This window comes from Gadus macrocephalus, chromosome 4 (assembly GCF_031168955.1).
Source record: "Gadus macrocephalus chromosome 4, ASM3116895v1".
Lineage (NCBI taxonomy): Eukaryota > Metazoa > Chordata > Actinopteri > Gadiformes > Gadidae > Gadus > Gadus macrocephalus.
Genome location: NC_082385.1, coordinates 7,348,451 through 7,366,210, shown reverse-complemented (window position 1 = coordinate 7,366,210; position 17,760 = coordinate 7,348,451). Strand labels below are relative to the sequence as shown.

General features: G+C 45.3%; 1 protein-coding gene across 1 annotated transcript in view; it reads left to right on the top strand.

Annotated features, from left to right (window-relative positions):
• Positions 1-16,543, top strand: part of LOC132455810 (matrix metalloproteinase-17-like) — a 41,984-nt gene extending 25,441 nt beyond the window's left edge. The window contains exons 2-4 of the mRNA XM_060049787.1: positions 5,536-5,668; positions 6,403-6,538; positions 16,240-16,543. Coding sequence (XP_059905770.1) covers positions 5,536-5,668; positions 6,403-6,538; positions 16,240-16,495 — 525 coding nt within the window. The 3' untranslated portion in view covers positions 16,496-16,543. The remainder of the gene's footprint in view (positions 1-5,535; positions 5,669-6,402; positions 6,539-16,239) is intronic.
• Positions 16,544-17,760: the final 1,217 nt, after the last annotated feature.

Here is a 17,760-nt window from a genome sequence, read left to right as displayed (position 1 = left end):
ATGATTGAATTCCTAAGAAATAAAGGGGAATTGGTTATGGGTGTCCTAATAATAAGTTATACAATTATTAACATCAGCAAGAGTATTTTGGCAATCCGGTCGTTCATTGGCTCTGATACACATTTTTGTAACAAAAATAAAGCTTTTTATTTCTATGAGGGGACACACTTCAGGGTCGATTAGGACACATGTCAAGAGACTGCTTGTTGCTTGCTTCTACACGCACTAGAGTGCCTTCTAGTTCTTTCTGTCGACTGGGGAGGATAATCAGACAGGAAGTTGTAAATATGTGATTGTGTGTCTTTGAAGCGGCCACGTTTCTCCGAACAACAGGCGTCATTGATGTTCAGAAGGAAGAATGACTGATAGATCGCTCACACCTGCCAGCTGAGTTTGGTTGATACAAGACCCTTTACGACCCTCTCTCTCCCTCTCCCTCTCCCTCTCCCTCTCCCTCTCCCTCTCTCTCCCTCTCCCTCTCCCTCTCTCCCTCTCTCTCTCTCTCTCTCTCTCTCTCTCTCTCTCTCTCTCTCTCTCTCTCTCTCTCTCTCTCTCTCTCATATATGAAACACACACAGGTGAAATCTCTAACACACACACTGTCTCTTTCCCAGTCTCTTTGTTGTGCTATGTGAAGTCAAAGACTGTGGTTGTATTTGATGTATAAAATAATGTGAAATTTAAGGCTCCCTTGAGGACAAGTTGCTTTTAAAACTTTCCAAAAAGATGCCACTCTCTTTAGTATTTCTATCAGTTCAGTGTGAGTGTGCGTGTGAGTGTACATGTGTGTTGTATTATATATTTGCCCCATACAAATTAATACAAGCAATGACTAATTTAATGCAGCCTAGTCATAGAGATCACAGCACTGTCAATCAATTACTCGATTAAAGTAATCTATTGGTTAATTTCACTTCTATGCATTCTTTATTGTCTAAGACAGTAAAAATAATGTGTTTATTTTCTGTGAAAAAAACTAAAATAACACGATCACATGGCTTTCCATGCATTTTTTATGAATGGTAGGTTGAAGAAGTACCTATAGTATAAAGCACAATTTACATAAGGGCAGAAGATAAAGTACCCTTTGAAGTCCCTTGCATGTGGAGGTGGTTTGTTGAGCTGAAACTGCGATCGGAGGGATCTGTTCACATTGTGCTCTTTTTTTAATCTGACAGTGTTTTCTCAGTTCTCTTCTGTCTCTCCCCAAACTGCTTCAAACAGCTAAATTCTTTCACTTCTCTTTTGTTTCTTTTCCTCTTTGGATTCCTCCTCTGAATATTAACCGGTTGAAGCACTGTTGACTTCGAAAAATCCTTTTGTGTTTGGTGCTAAAGTTGTTTGGTTGTTTTGCTGTGCAGCACCTGAGAGATAAATAAAGTGATCTTTATTTTCTTTTTCAGCCCATAACAAAAAAGGAACTTAGAAGTTTAAACCTCACTGCATAAAGGGATTTGGTTTTCATAACTGTTTTCTCAATACAATTAAAGCTTTAAAAAACACTGTGTTCTGAAAGCAACAAGCTGGACAAACTTGGCCTGTGGTATGAATAAGCATGTGTGTGTGTGTGTGTTTGTGTGTGTGTGTGTGTGTGTGTGTGTGTGTGTGTGTGTGTGTGTGTGTGTGTGTGTGTGTGTGTGTGTGTGTGTGTGTGTGTGTGTGTGTGTGTGTGTGTGTGTGTGTGTGTGTGTGTGTGTGTCTGTCTCTCTGTGTGAGGGGGTTTTGTCTTTCTGTTTGTCTGTGTCTGCGGGTATGTGTGTGATTTGTCATCACTATGTGCATAAGTTGTAGGGAGGAATATAGCAAAATATAAATGGGTAGAATGAAATAGAGCACAAGATAATAGAGCTCATAGAACACAAGAGAATACAACAGAGTGGAGCAGAGTGGAACGGAGTAGAATACATCGTCTGCCTCAAAGGGTGAAACGTGTTGCGGGAGGGCCTTAAGTGATTTTGTCGTGAGCCATTCATCTGTGTTCTTGAAAAGTCGACTACTTTCAAGAAAACTCTGTGAGCAATAAATAATTGTTGACATAAGTTTTTGGTCTTGTCTCGGGTTTCGGACAGGCAGGACAGAAACACCTTGCTGTGAAATCAATAAATCTGCCAGGGAAGTATACTTTCCCACAACACAACATGAGGCAAAACGCAAGCTGACTGCACCATCAGTCATTGTAAATTGGACCTGGTTTATTTAGTGGCAGCTGAGGCCTGAAGGTGGCTGCCGATTCCCCCCCCCCCAAGCTCAGCGATGCCTCTGCCTCTGCCTCCTACTGCCTTCTTAGGGGCCACTCACAGTAGGGCCATTTGCCTGTTCCGTGCTGCAGGAAGATTCAGCACGATTCCCCCACTCCCCCCGCTGGTCCGTGGTCACACTGCTCCCAAAGGCCGTGGCCTGGGCACAATTGCTCCGACCTTCATACATACGTCATCACGTCGTAATACGATAAATACGTCATCACCAAGCGTCCTCGCCGCCATAACAACAATGGAGAACAACAACGTGAATGCTGTCGTCGGCCCAAATTTCAAGTAAACACTCGACTTCACTATCGCACCAACGTAAACCCACTCGTGAACCGCTTGCCGCCATTGTTTAAAATGATTGTTGTTGGGAAGAAGGGCATGGACCTATAAAGAAAGAAGGGTCGCGCAAGGACTACGTCATCCAGCTCACGTTATGTATCCGCGTGTCATCTCATTAGCATCTGTACTTTGGCCACGGCACACCTCTCCCAAGTGTCCCGTGGCCAAGGGGCTGTTCCGTGCTGGAATACGGATGGCGTGGTCACATTAGCCAAACGTTCTAGACTTTAGTATGCAAATGAGCTCGGGCACGGGGCCGCGGCCCTAGTGTGAGTGGCCCCTCATTGTCCGTTGCACTGGTTTCCTCTCTAGCCTAGCAGCACTGTCAGACTCAAGCAGTGTTAATCAATCAATCAAACTTTATTTGTATATCAATTTCACTTTCATATAAGAAATTGTAACACCAAGTGCTTAAAACAATCCAAAGTTGTTTAATTAAAAGTCTGACTAAAAAGGTATGTTTTGAGTTAACCTTAATGGTGACATACTATACCACCAGGTGTGAGTGGGATTAGCCGTTACAAGCCGTTACGAAAATCTGCCTCTTCTGACATCACAAGTGGGCGTGTCCGCCTAGATGTACCCTGGATTGATCAGTCTACCAGCCCTACCCAGTGGACTGTAGCAAACGTTGCTCATCTATCCGTCATACATCTAGGTAGACACGCCCACTTGTGATGTCAGAAGAGGCTGATTTTCATAACGGCTTGTAACGGCTAATCACACTCACACCCTGATGGTATAATATGTCACCTTTTAAAAACATCAACGCTCTCTGTGTCATGTTCCTTCAGGGTGTGGTTCAGAGTGTGTCCCCGCCCCGGCCCCAAACCAGGCAGCTGATTCCTGCGAGGCAGTCCCATGGCGTGCCCCATTGATTATGTATTGGCGCCGCCATGGAACACTGGACCGCTCTAGCAGGGGGTCACTGGGTTTTACCTTCATGCTAATCAGAGTGTTATTTGCAACGCGTTCAGCCATGTGATTGGACGTTCAACATTCAATGAGCATTGGCCGACTTTGTTTCCTGGTTCAAAGGGTTTCCATGGGCAACGGGCACGCCCAGAGGGTGCAGCTTCACATTATCGATGAGTGAAACGTTTTCTGGCCTGATGTTTTATGTCTTACAAACAGATTAATCTTACCCCTGATGTCTTACTTTAGTGCAACGGTTACATTTCATCAGGGACCACTAACGACACGCTTCACTTAAATCCAAATGAAAAAGGCATCTGTCATTTAATGATGCCATGAATAAGTACTACACAATAAAAGCCCCACTCTCTCCCAGGTCTCTGTGCACAAGCGTCAGGTCTCTCTTAACTCTGATTAGTTCCAGTGATATAGTAGCAAGTAACACTCAGACGGCTATACGGTGCTCCCATCTGTCTGATTGGTATTAAAAAGTCAGACAACAGGGACTTATTATAACTAGTAAATGTATAAATAGCAAATGTATCAACCTTAAGGTACAGTATATGCATAGCTTAAGATAACAAGACAGGAGCGGCCAAGTAATGTTACATTGAGTTTGAAGCGTTGGGACCGATATCTTCTTCTTAAACCATGATAATGCTTGAGGTGGGCTTAGATTCCATTCCAGCCTCCACCAGGTATGTAAGGTGGTGTACATGGTGGTGTACATTGTGGTGGTGTGTGTAGTCCCGGCAGTCAGCGCAGAAGAAGGTTGTGCGCTGCAGATAAGTCATCTAGCGAATGGAAGGCTCCCTCCGTGTTGTCGATAAGGCGCAATTTCCCGGCCATCGACTTTTGCCACTCACCTCTCGGCACTGATATCAGGTCTGTTTTAAATTAACCACATGTGACTGCGGCTCTGAGAAAGGCCCTTTGTGGGGCTGAGGTGGAGCGCAGCAGAGGAGAATGAGAATGAGGAGAAAGAGAGAGAGAGAGAGAGAGAGAGAGAGAGAGAGAGAGAGAGAGAGAGAGTGGGGACATTGAAGGAGAAAGGGGGCAGCAGGATTAAAATGTGTTTGAATGTTATTGAGCTAATAGAGTTTGAGATTCTAGGATGGCGTGCTATTTCATTTAAATTGGCCGGGAGTCAGGCAGTAGCAGTTTCTTTGGAGGGGGGGGAATGTTGGCTCTCGTTTTAAGGAGTGTGCATGTTTGGTGCTGAAACGATTAGTCAATTGTCAGAAGCTGAGGAACATTTGTTTATTATAATTTCCAAATTGTATTAGTCGTTCATCATTTTGTAATAATGCCATTTGCGCTACACTCTTCTGCTGCTTCAGTAATCCAGGCTTTTGGTTATCTTTCTCTGGTTCACATCGTTATTGAATGATTGATTACTCCAGTGTTTCCTGGCTTGTATCAACGGATCCACGTTTAAGGCAGGAGGAATAATTAATGAGAATATTCAATAATGAACAGTCAGTCGCAGCCGTGTTGCGTCCGTAGGAACGAGGAACATATCCCATTTACAGGTCTGTTTGGAACGCCAGAGGGTATACGTGTAGAGGCTCCAACCTGGTCCGTAAACATCAGCAGGTGTCTCCCAGTGTCAAGTGTTGGGAACACTGAGAACTAATCGAATATTAACCCTGTTCTTCTTACGGGATTGGTTGACACTTGCCTGGTAATTACTTTCTCCTCTTGGATTGGCTGAAACTCAGCCTGTTAACTCTTTTCTTCCCCACGATTGGCTGACACACAGCCTGTTAACTCTGTTCTCCGCCGAGATTGGCTGACACTCAGTCTGTTGACTCTGTTCTCCTCCACGATTGGCTCACACTCAGCTTGTTAACTCTGTTCTTCTACATAATTGGCTGACACTCAGCCTGTTAACTCTGTTACCCTCCACGATTGGCTGACACTCAACCTGTTGACTCTGTTCTCCTCCACGATTGGCTGACACTCAACCTGTTGACTCTGTTCTCCTCCACAATTGACTGACACTCAGCTTGTTAACTCTGTTCTCCTTCAGGATTGGCTGAGCAAGTTTGGCTATCTCCCGCCCCCGGACCCTGTGACTGGCCAGCTCCAGACCCAGGAAGCCCTGACCAACGCCATTAAAGCCATGCAGAAGTTTGGAGGGCTGACAGAGACCGGAGTCCTAGGTATGAGGGAATGTGTTGTGCAAAGGGAGGGAGGGAGGGAGTGAGTGGCTACACACGAACATGTGTGCATGCCTGTTTGTACATAGTGTGTTTGTGGACGTCTATGTGCTTACACTGGTGGTGTGTCAGTTTAAGTTTGTCTAAAAGTTCCTTTATTAGATGATTGTGTTCCAATGGCTTAATGTGATAGATAATAGCCATAATGGGTCATTATAGATTAATAATCTTAAATTAGTTTGGAATTAGCTTTGATTATGTCTGTCTGCCAGTCACCCTGCTACAGCTGACTGAGCTTTAATTATGACTTTAATTATTGAACACGTCCGTTAACTGGTACAAGCAAGTTAACTTTTAAAGAATGTCTTTACATACCCTGCATTCTATTCTCTTATATCCCACTCTACTTTACTCTATTATACGGTGTTATTTTACACCTTACTCTGGTCTATTCTACCATGTATTATGTTGTATTCCTCTCTATTTCATTCTACTTATTATACTCTACTCTACTATTGTATTCTACTCATCTACTGTGTAATACTCTCTCTACGACTGTATCATACTCTACGACTGTATCAAACTTTATTACATACCACTTTACTATTGGACTATTCTACTGCACTCCTCTGTTCTACTCTACTGTATGAATTAACTCCACTTCTGTACTCTACTCATTGTATCGTACTCAACTCCACTCATGAACCCTTACTGTATCATGCTCTCCTCTCCTCCAGACCAGGCCACGCTGGGCCTGATGCAGACTCCCAGATGTTCTCTGCCAGATGTGTCTGAGCCAGACGGGACGACGGGCCGCAGTCGACGGAGCCTGAAACCCCAGAACAAGTGGACCAAGAGACACCTCTCCTGGAGGTCAGTACTGTAATACTATACACCTCTCCTGGAGGTCAGTACTGTAATACTATACACCTCTCCTGGAGGTCAGTACTGTAATACTATACACCTCTCCTGGAGGTCAGTACTGTAATACTATACACCTCTCCTGGAGGTCAGTACTGTAATACTATACACCTCTCCCGGAGGTCAGTACTGTAATACTATACACCTCTCCTGGAGGTCAGTACTGTAATACTATACACCTCTCCTGGAGGTCAGTACTGTAATACTATACACCTCTCCTGGAGGTCAGTACTGTAATACTATACACCTCTCCTGGAGGTCAGTACTGTAATACTATACACCTCTCCTGGAGGTCAGTACTGTGATACTATACACCTCTCCTGGAGGTCAGTACTGTCATACTATACACCTCTCCTGGAGGTCAGTACTGTGATACTATACACCTCTCCTGGAGGTCAGTACTGTGATACTATACACCTCTCCTGGAGGTCAGTACTGTAATACTATACACCTCTCCTGGAGGTCAGTACTGTGATACTATACACCTCTCCTGGAGGTCAGTACTGTGATACTATACACCTCTCCTGGAGGTCAGTACTGTAATACTATACACCTCTCCTGGAGGTCAGTACTGTGATACTATACACCTCTCCTCGAGGTCAGTACTGTAATACTATACACCTCTCCTGGAGGTCAGTACTGTAATACTATACACCTCTCCAGGAGGTCAGTACTGTAATACTATACACCTCTCCAGGAGGACAGAATACTGTGATACTATACTATAATACTGTGATACTATACACCTCTCCTGGAGGACAGAATACTAATGCTATAATACTGTGATACTATACTATAATACTGTGATACTATACACCTCTCCTGGAGGACAGAATACTAATACTATAATACTGTGATACTATACTATAATACTGTGATACCATAATACTGTGATACTATACACCTCTCCTGGAGGTCAGTACTGTAATACTATACACCTCTCCAGGAGGACAGAATACTAATACTATAATACTGTGATACTATACTATAATACTGTGATACTATACACCTCTCCAGGAGGACAGAATACTAATACTATAATACTGTGATACTATACTATAATACTGTGATACTATACATCTCTCCTGGAGGACAGAATACTAATACTATAATACTGTGATACTATTCGTCTCTACTGGAGGTCAGGATACTACCCTGATATACTATACTATAATACTATACTATAATACTGTAATGCCATACACCTCTCCTGGAGGTCAGAATACTACACTATAATACTATGGTACTATAATACTATACTACAATACTACACTATAATATTACACCATTGTACTATAATACTATTCACCTCTGCTGGAGTTCAGAATACCAGAGGTTGTGCCATTTTTGTACCAAGGCATGATTTATATTCGTCCCACTCTCCTTGTAGTATTTGCTGGACATAAATTATGCTAATTCAGATTGAGACAAACACGCACACTTCTCTACAATCAGGTCAAATTTACACATCATTCAGGGCAATTTCCTCTTTCTACAAGCGTGTGCTGAATCTGACTTGGCACCCTTGTATGAGCCGAGTGTACGAACAAAAGCAAGATCAAATTAAGAGGAAAATATGCAAATGTTTTGCGATGAGTCCCATTGTGTGCATTTCGCTAAGGTCTGGAGTCAAAGTGACAAGCTGTAGTCAGCAGCTTGGTTATGGCATCATAGAGGAAACGTATTCAAGGGCTGCCATATATAGTCCAAGTAGAAACATTGTAGGATTGAGAGACCTACATTCAGCTTGGCTATAGTGTCACAGAAAGGCTTTGAAGATGCAAAAACTTTAACGTTTTATATGACATCATTACGGCCTTCGCAAGCGGTTAGAATAAATTATCTTTATTCAAGGAGAAATAGCCCAAAAACATAAATGACACCGAACAATGTTTTCATGCAGTGTTAAAAGTAGTCTGGGGCCTTTGATGTTATGTTATTAAGCCTGACACACTCAAACTCTTACACTGTCATGGCTGCAAGCCTACATTTACATCAATGCACACTCTCACATTCGCCGCCTATTCTCTCCAGTCTTTCTCTTCCAGCTCTCTCACTCTCACCCCTTCCTGTCGGCTCTCTGTCTCCGCAAGCGTGGAACAGACAAACCATCTCTTCCTGGGCTTCGCTCCTCTCTGTGTTCACGACACTCAAAGCTCTGTGCCACAGTGCACATCTGTCTTACTGGATTGATGACACATCCCCCAACTGTCCTCATCTGTCTGTCTGCTTTGAGGTATCTCTGGACTGTAAACATCTGTCTGTCTGCGTTGAGATTTCACTAGACTGTAAACATCTGTCTGTCTGCTTTGAGATATCAACAGACTGTAAAATCCGTCTGAATGCAATCAGATAACAGCGGATTGCGTCCGAGGATTACAGAGCTTGTACTGTATCCCTCGAATGCGGATGATAAAACGGATGGCTTATCTGGAAATCCACCGGGATGCCGCAGTGGTAATGTGTGGTGCGTTTTCAGAAGTTTTCCGGTAAATAATTGATATTCTGTTCAGGTTTGTTTCCTCCATTTCAATTCAAACTTTATCTCTGTCCCACTAGGGAAAATGTTGTTTTTCCTGTTCACGTAAAAGACACAGAATACAAAAAGTGAAATCCAATACAACGCAAGGAACAACATCAACATCAATAACAGCATCTTAAGATAGTACATTTATGAAGCATTTGTTTTATTTGTAGCCCTTTATTGCAGTCAGCGTCATACGACTGCACAAACTCCCATCCCACAACCCTTTGCCCTCCGAGAGGCAAGAGGAAAGGTCTTCACAACCCAGAGGTTGGGGCTTAAACTCTTGACAAAAGAACAGTTCCACTATCCGTCAAATACAGGAAGGGGCCGCCTGTAAACACTCATCTAACATCACCAATAACGAGACCTCAGGGTCTTGTTTGGGGAGTAAGTTAGACGATTTAATAATCCCCCAGATTTAAAGGTGCAATGTTTTCAGATTTGAGTGGCACCTAGGGGAACGGACTTGGCTGACACGGAATACTGATATTGATGAAATAAGAATCGTTGTGTTTTCGTAACATCAGAAAGTGCCCTTTTTTTATCCAGATAGGAAGCGGTTCTTCATCCACAGAGCCACTCATGTTTTTTTATAGTAGCTCTTAACGGACTAAACCACAATGCGGAACGAAGCCGCTAAACCTTTGCGACTTTCAATTTCGACCCTACATGGCTGAACATATGTATTGCAGCGAACGCTCTGTCCTCTCCCAGCACCATGCAAGCATTCCAACAGCAACAACCCCAGCAGACGTACACGGATCACACATCCATCCTTAGGACCCTAGATAGCATACATGGTGTGTGTGTGTGTGGTGGTGGATGACTGATTAGACCTCGGCTGGGTGAAGCGGCACTGCTCCAAGGAGTGCTGTGACCTGTCAGGAGGCCGCAGCACCTGCTCCGACTGTAACCAAGGGCTCCAACCCTGCAATAAACCGGTTCTATACATTATTCCGGTGTCCCGGTGGCAGAGGACCCCGGTAAGCCCATCTAGGGGGGGCGTGTGGCAGGGATCAACTGTTCCAGAATAATACAGCCTCGAAGCACGGCGGCCATTCGAGAATGCATCGTCTTGAGCGAGCCAAATGAACACCGCCAACGTGTTCGGATAACAAGCGGTGCTCCGCGGCGTTCCGCAGCGTTCCGAGGTGCAGTGTTAGCCGACAGGTGCCGGCAGGAGTTCTGTGCAGCAGAGGTTCATCTCAGTATTGTTGATGGTGTGTGCGTGCTGCGCGCGTGTGTGTGCGTGTCTGACGTGCAGTAGGCCTGTCAGGGAAGAAGGTGTAGCATGAGTTGTGTTAACGAATGCTGGAGAGGATGAGGGGGGGGGGGGGGGGGGGGGGGAAACGAGGACCTAGGCTTCTTTTCCTTCATTAGTGGAGCTGAGTAGAGGCTCCCTTTTGATTCGGTTTAAGCTGGTATTATTCATGGAGGAGAAGAGAGTACAATGTCTTCTGGAGTTGGAGCCGTTAGAAGTGGTGTAAAGCGACGTGTGAATTGTAATATCGGGCTAAGTAGACGTACATGTACCGTATCCTCCAATTATTCATGTGACAAAAGAGTGAAGAAATCCGGCTGTGAATCTATGGACGGAGAAGGGAAAAACTGCTCATAAAACAACATAAAAATGAGTTGGATGGAATCTATCGCCTGCTGTGTGTGTGTGTGTGTGTGTGTGTGTGTGTGTGTGTGTGTGTGTGTGTGTGTGTGTGTGTGTGTGTGTGTGTGTGTGTGTGTTGGGGGTGGGGGGTATATGCTTGTTTACCAGAGGCGAGTGGTGACTTTTGAATTTTTGAATCAGACATGCTGATTTACCCCCCCCCCCCCCCCCCCCCCGCCCCCCCATACACACACAAACAACCCTTTCTATTTCTACCAATCTAGATTCTAGTAAGGCAATGTCAGTGCGTGGCAATGCTTTTCAAGTGGATTCTTTTTAATTGTGCGTTGGCAACGCCTCCTTCAGCCAAACCGGGTGTATTCTTGAATACAATATAACATAACTTCTATTGTATAAAAAATGGGATTTTTAATGACGGAGTTGATGTGACGGCCGACAGAAGTGTGAAAGAGGAGGAGGTTCTGTGGGAATGTATAACTCAGCTGAGTCCCGACTGGGGGTGTCTAGTGGAGCCGTGTCCCATGATTTAAAAGCCGAGGCGAATTCAGCTCCCCCCTCCCCCCTCCCCCCTCCTTTATGAAAGCGGGAGAGATGACAGCGACCACGCGGCGGAGATGCTGAGCACCGGGCAGCATTCCATTTCAGCGTAGACTCGAGTCACATCAAGATCCAAAGTAACCCAGGCAGACGCACAACCGGAGTCAAAATGAAGTAAACTAGAGGGAAAAGAAAAAAAGATATTACAATGTTTTAACGCAAATAATGATGGGTGATTAAAAAGTCTTCTTCAAGAAACCCGGGCATGGGTCGCATTCACAGTTTATATAGACTGATCGCAACTGGCGTGTGGATGAGTGCATGCGTGAGTGTGTGTGTGTGTGTGTGTGCATGCCGTGCATCAATGTGTACGTTTGTGGCTGCGTGTGAGCATGCATGCATGCATGCATCATTGTGTGTGTGTGTGCGTGTATGCCAAGCGTGCATGTGTGCATGCGTGCATTCGTCCAGGGTTGCACAGGCAGACCTGTGAGACGAGAATCCTGGTGTTAAATAGAAGAGCTAGGCCCAGTCCCCACACACCCAGCAGTAGCAGAAGGAAGCTCATCGCGCAGATACAGGGTTCCATGAGGTATAGGATTCCACAGTGCGAGGGATATCTGCTACCGTACAGCCGGGCTCACGTGGGTTGGAGCTCTCTTGCGTTGTGTAGGGAGGATTAAGGCAACGGGATCTTGGCCGCGGCTGGAGCCAGTTGAGGTGTGTGTGAAGCAGAGGGAAACCGGGGAGAGCTTTCGTCAGCTCATGTAGAGCTGATAGCAGGTATCAGTCAGCGCAGGCTCTCCTAGGTATCTAACAGAACCGGTACATTCTGTCAAAGTGCAGGTCTGCTTAACGGTGTCTTTGAAGAGTTAAATAATCAGGAAATATGTCCAGATATTTACTTGTATTTCCATAGAAGCAAAGCATTTATTAAACCATAGTTCATGGAAAAAAATGGTAAGGACCTCTACTTTGTGCACACTACTTACATATTAAAATATATTTTCTTAATTTAAACACATGGTGTATTTGACCAGTTTCAGAACATTTACACCCAGATACGACATTAACTGCTGTTTTCCGCTAAACAGTGGTCAGGTAATGAATCACCTGGTATTCAGGCCCAGCTGTAAAGCGTACATATTGACAATATAACATAACATATAACATATAACCGCTGTGTCGTAACGTATAACTGGTGGTAGGATACTCTCACAGTTTACGTGTAGCTTGCTAGCTGGAGGTAGCAGCAGAGATTCGATCGGATCACGCCGGGAAACCAACAATCATCCGTTTCCCAGGTTCTAAATTGAACCGCGCCGGCAGAGCCGACTCTTATTCCTTGCGGAACACCGGTTGGAAATGAGTTCACCCCGGAGCGGACCGCACGCTGAGAGCACTCAAACAACCGCGCTGCCACCTTTCAATCTACCACAGAAACGTTTTTGTGCTCGCTCCCTTCATACCACAATCTAGCGGTGTATTTGACATGACAATGACGGCTTTCGCAATTTGTGTTTCCCGCGGAGCCAATGGGGTAACCCGACGCCAGCCGCGACTCAGGGGTAATCGTGTCCTTATGTGGCGTAAAGTGCCGTTGTCCATCTGACTGTGGCTGTGCCGGCGTTCTGTTGTTTCAGGTGAACTTTGATTTTTTTTTTTAAAGATTGTCACTGCTCTAAAACCACAAGTGTTATAATGGATCCGCCAGGCACTTACCTTGTTGCTACACCCCCGTGGGCGTTCCGATTGGGAACACGATAAGACGGAGTCATTAGGATGCTAATAAAAACACCAGTCTGGGAGGGAACGCCCAATACGCGCTCTTCAACGCTGCAATCTGTGTCACATTATTCAACGCATTATATTAATTGAACAACGTTAGCAGGCAATGTGATTCACGGCAAGTGGCAGTAATCAGGCCCAATTACATCATGCTATTCATGCTGCGAGGATCAATGCAACAGGACTAGTCAAATGAAAAGGCTTAATAAGAACGGTGGCATTGGATGGTGGCATTAGTGTTCTGTATGTGATGGGTTCTCTGATGAACCCTATTGACTGTAATAACGGCCCAGGTGTTTCTCATGCTCAGTGCAACACACACAGCCAGTGAATGAGTCAGGCTTCCGCGACTACTTTCAATGTAACAATCATCACAGGCCCTGCCTCATGCTGGTAGCTTTGCCGGGATAGCCTACTGTTTAACCCCCAGTGGGGTGTATGACTGTGTGTCTCCGCACAAGGTTTAGTGGGTTTTTCAGCACTAAAAGGGATAGAAAGCAAATATTATGGTTTTTTTCTATGAACTTCATGCTCGTCCACTGGACTCACCACTTCATCAGAGACCAGGTTGTTCTGCATTATATATAAGTGATTGGCCTACGCTGGCTAACACATGCTGTTGGTTTTACCCGCATAAAAATCAACAGATGCCACATTGTATACTGCATATCCATTAATAAATTGTTTCTCTGCCTAGACTTTGTCAGAGAGGCAATGTAAAGATAGTACATCACAAGATTCTCACCATCTTAATGTTCACATGTTACCAAGGTTATATTGTACGGCATGGGTCACCTTGAAATGGCTCTCCTATGAAAGTGATTGCCACTTGACACTTCTTTATGCAATCAACAAGCGATAGATGGATAGAAGAAGAGGGATAAAGAAATAGTGGGGATTACAAAAGGAGAGTGCAGAAGATGGCCATAATGATCGCTGGAAAGGGGGAAAAAAAACATGAGTGGAGTAAGCGAGAGAGAGAGAGAGAGAGAGAGAGAGAGAGAGAGAGAGAGAGAGAGAGAGAGAGAGAGAGAGAGAGAGAGAGAGAGAGAGAGAGTGTTTTGGTAATCTATGAGCAGCAAGTCTTGCTTCAAACAGATGCTAAATTGACTCCAGGGCTTTTGTTACTGTTTGCCTTGTGTGCGCAGGTTGAGTGCCCCTGGCCATGAAATGGAAACCCCCCCCAAAAAAATGCTGGACGCAATGACAATGAAATATGCGAACAGAATCTGTAGTTTTCATGCGTGAGCTGGCAAGAAGGTCCCCACGGCCAGCGAACTCGTTCTGCCGAGCTGTTTAGCATTTCACTACCTCCTCCACCTCTCCATCCTCCTTGCTCTTTCACTTCTGCATATTTCTCCCGCTGCTCTAATGCTCTTTCTGTCTGACGGTGTCGTCCCCCGTACTTGATACGTAACACCTCTCGACCTCCTCGCACACCTTGTCTCTCCCTCTTCCCCGTCTCCTGTTTTTACTCTGTCCTCCTTTAGATTTAGACTCCTCCCTCTTCTGTCCATTTCTGTCATTATAATCCTACTTTATTTCCCGTTTTTTTTATTTTTGCCTTTCCCCAATTTTGGAATACTTAACCCACATTTGTGTATGTTTTCATTTAACAGTCACCGTGACTACAGCCTCCGACTTTAACCAGATAGGTTCCCTGAGCCTCAAGTGTGGTCATTATTTATAATAATTCTTCAAGTTGATTTGTTTTGGTGTAATTTCTGGAGTGTTTTGTAGCGATAACACAGATTCCTCTGAGGCGGTCTGATGTGAGTTTACATCAGGCACCCTGCCGTGCGTTGAAGGAGAGCATTGTTTCATTCTCTATTGAATTCACGCTAACTTTCTTAATGTTCAAACGGCTGCCTTCGTCCCTTGTGATATGCTAAATTGCTGAGAAACGTGACCTTGCTTTGAAAGATGGATCAACCCGTCTCTTTCTCGTAGCCTCACTTCTCTCATCTCCCCCTCGGCTCTCTGGGGTCCCCTTATCCCTTTTTTGTCATCAGTCGTCTTTTGCATTGCATGTTCACCCCCCACGAAACACCCTCTCTCCTTATTCCACGGTGGCTTTTGAACTGTGATTGACTTACTTGCCTTGAACTTACTCACCTTCTTACTTGGTTACTTTTTCTATCAACCTTATTAACCTACTTACTCTCTTAGGACTCCTTAGATAACTTACTAACTTGCTTAAGTTACATACCTTACAACGTACTTAGCCAACTCAACTACTTACATGCTGGTTTAATACGGCTCAAAGTCACTTCACAAAGTCACTAGTCTACCGCAACTTATTTTCTGTACTCTTACTACATACTGGAGCTGTGTACCCCAGTTAAGAGTTCATGAAAAAAAAGAAGACGAGAACAAATGGTTTTGTGACGAAGAATTTGACAAGGCAAAGCGACTTACAGTGAGTACATTTGTCAAATGAAAGAGAAACAAGATATATATCGCTGTCGCTACAGTAAGGACGTTCAGAGAACCAATAGCCACGCACTTACAATTGCTAGGTTAACCATTCCCCATACACAACAAAGATAGGTAGAATCAGATTCTACACAATGCTGAATACTATTTTTAACTGCAAGGACGCACAACATACATACTATCAGAAGTCGGTGGGGTCAAACACCATCGCATAATGAAGGGAGTCAAACAGAATTCAATCTTAAATCCAAAAGGTAATTAATTTGAATGGTACCAAACAAGGCGAAACAAATGTCTAGGGATCATTAGTTTAAATTCAAGTGGGGCAAGAATTAGACAAAGCAAAGTGCCCGTTTGAAAGAGTAAAGCAGCAGAGTGTCTGCTTCAACCGAGGGGGTGCCGACCTGAAGGAGAGTGAACCTGCTTTAATGACCCCCCCCCCAGTACTCAGGTGTGGTCGACTAGGTCGTTATCATGCTGAGGCCTGGCCCTGCCCTTTGTAGTGGCAGTGTCACGACCCTCACGTGTGCAGGTGGTCGTGATTGAGATTCAGACCCGGGATTCCGTGAGGTCATTTTCAACTCTTTTACGCCGCGTTCACACTGCACACGTCCGTCGACGGACGACAGGGGGGGCGTGTCTGTCGTATGGGTAACGCGATCTGATTGGCCAGGAAAAGTTGCATGAAAAGTTGAACATTTCTCCGCTTTTTGACCCCCCCCCCCCCCCCCCCCCCCCCAGGGTGAGGACGTTCCCCAAGGAGTCGGCGCTGCTGGGGCGGGACACGGTGCGGGCGCTCATGCACTACGCGCTGAAGGTGTGGAGCGACATCGCGCCGCTCAACTTCCACGAGGTGGCGGGCAGCGACGCCGACATCCAGATCGACTTCACCAAGGCGGACCACGACGACGGATACCCCTTCGACGGGCCGGGGGGCACCGTGGCCCACGCCTTCTTCCCCGGCGAGCGCTTCAACGGCCGGCGACACGCACTTTGACGACGACGAGGCCTGGACCTTCAGGTCCCCAGGTGAGCTTGGGTTAGGATGGTGTGTGTGTGTGTGTGTGTGTGTCTGGGTGTGTATGTGGGCGGGTGTCTGGGTGGGAGGGGTGTGTGTTTGTGTGTGTCTGGGTGGGAGGGGTGTGTGTTTGTGTGTGTCTGGCTGGGAGGGGTGTGTGTTTGTGTGTGTCTGGCTGGGAGGGGTGTGTGTTTGTGTGTGTCTGGGTGGGAGGGGTGTGTGGATTTGGGTGGGTGGATTTGCGTCTTTCGGTGGCTGTGTGTGTGTTTGTGTGTATCTGGCCGGGAGGGGTGTGTGGTCGGGAATGTATGGCTGGGTGTATTTGTCTTTGTCTTTGTGTGTGTGTGTGTGTGTGTGTGTGTGTGTGTGTGTGTGTGTGTGTGTGTGTGGTGTGTGTGTGTGTGTGTGTGTGTGTGTGTGTGTGTGTGTGTGTGTGTCTGTGTCTGTGTGTGCACAGACACAGACTGTGTTTCATCAATCTTAAACATATTTGTCTGACTGTCTGACTCTCATCCTGTGACTTTGTGAGAAATCAAGAATAAAGAGTGACAGGGAGAGATTTGTGCATGCATGCGTGTGTGTGTGTGTCTACCTACACTTAGAGTGTGTGTGTGTGTGTGTGTGTGTGTGTGTGTGTGTGTGTGTGTGTGTGTGTGTGTGTGTGTGTGTGTGTGTGTGTGTGGGTGTCTTGGGGTGGCGGTGTTGAAGGATGAAGCCGAACCAAAGAGTGTCAGGAATTGACCCGAAGAACTCCCACAGACTTCTGAAGTGGTCTGAAGCATGAGGCACAGACGGAGGGAAGTGGTCAGAACAGTACAAATCAAAGTGGAAATAGATGTCGAAAAATTGTCTGGAGTCTGTTCCTCAAAGCTTTACGAATCAACCGTAGCACACTAGCTGTCAGACGAAATGTCCAACTCGTGTTCCTTCTCTCAGCTCATCGTCTGAATACTTTAATCTATTCTTACGTATATGTATTAATGTTTTAATATTCCATACATTCAACCTAGCTAATCTAGGTCGTGATGAATTCGGTCTTCTCTTGACTTCGAATCTTTCCATCTGTCCACCGTCTGTCCTTTATAATTAGAAAAAAATAAACTTAATCTAGCCGTATTCAAACTTCTGATTATAAAAGTAAACCTCTCAGAGATACAGAGTCTCTGGAGGTTTATTTCCAAATAAAAACAAAGGAGGTATCAGCAAGCAAGGCATGGCTGAGCCTTTTAATTACAAATGAATTT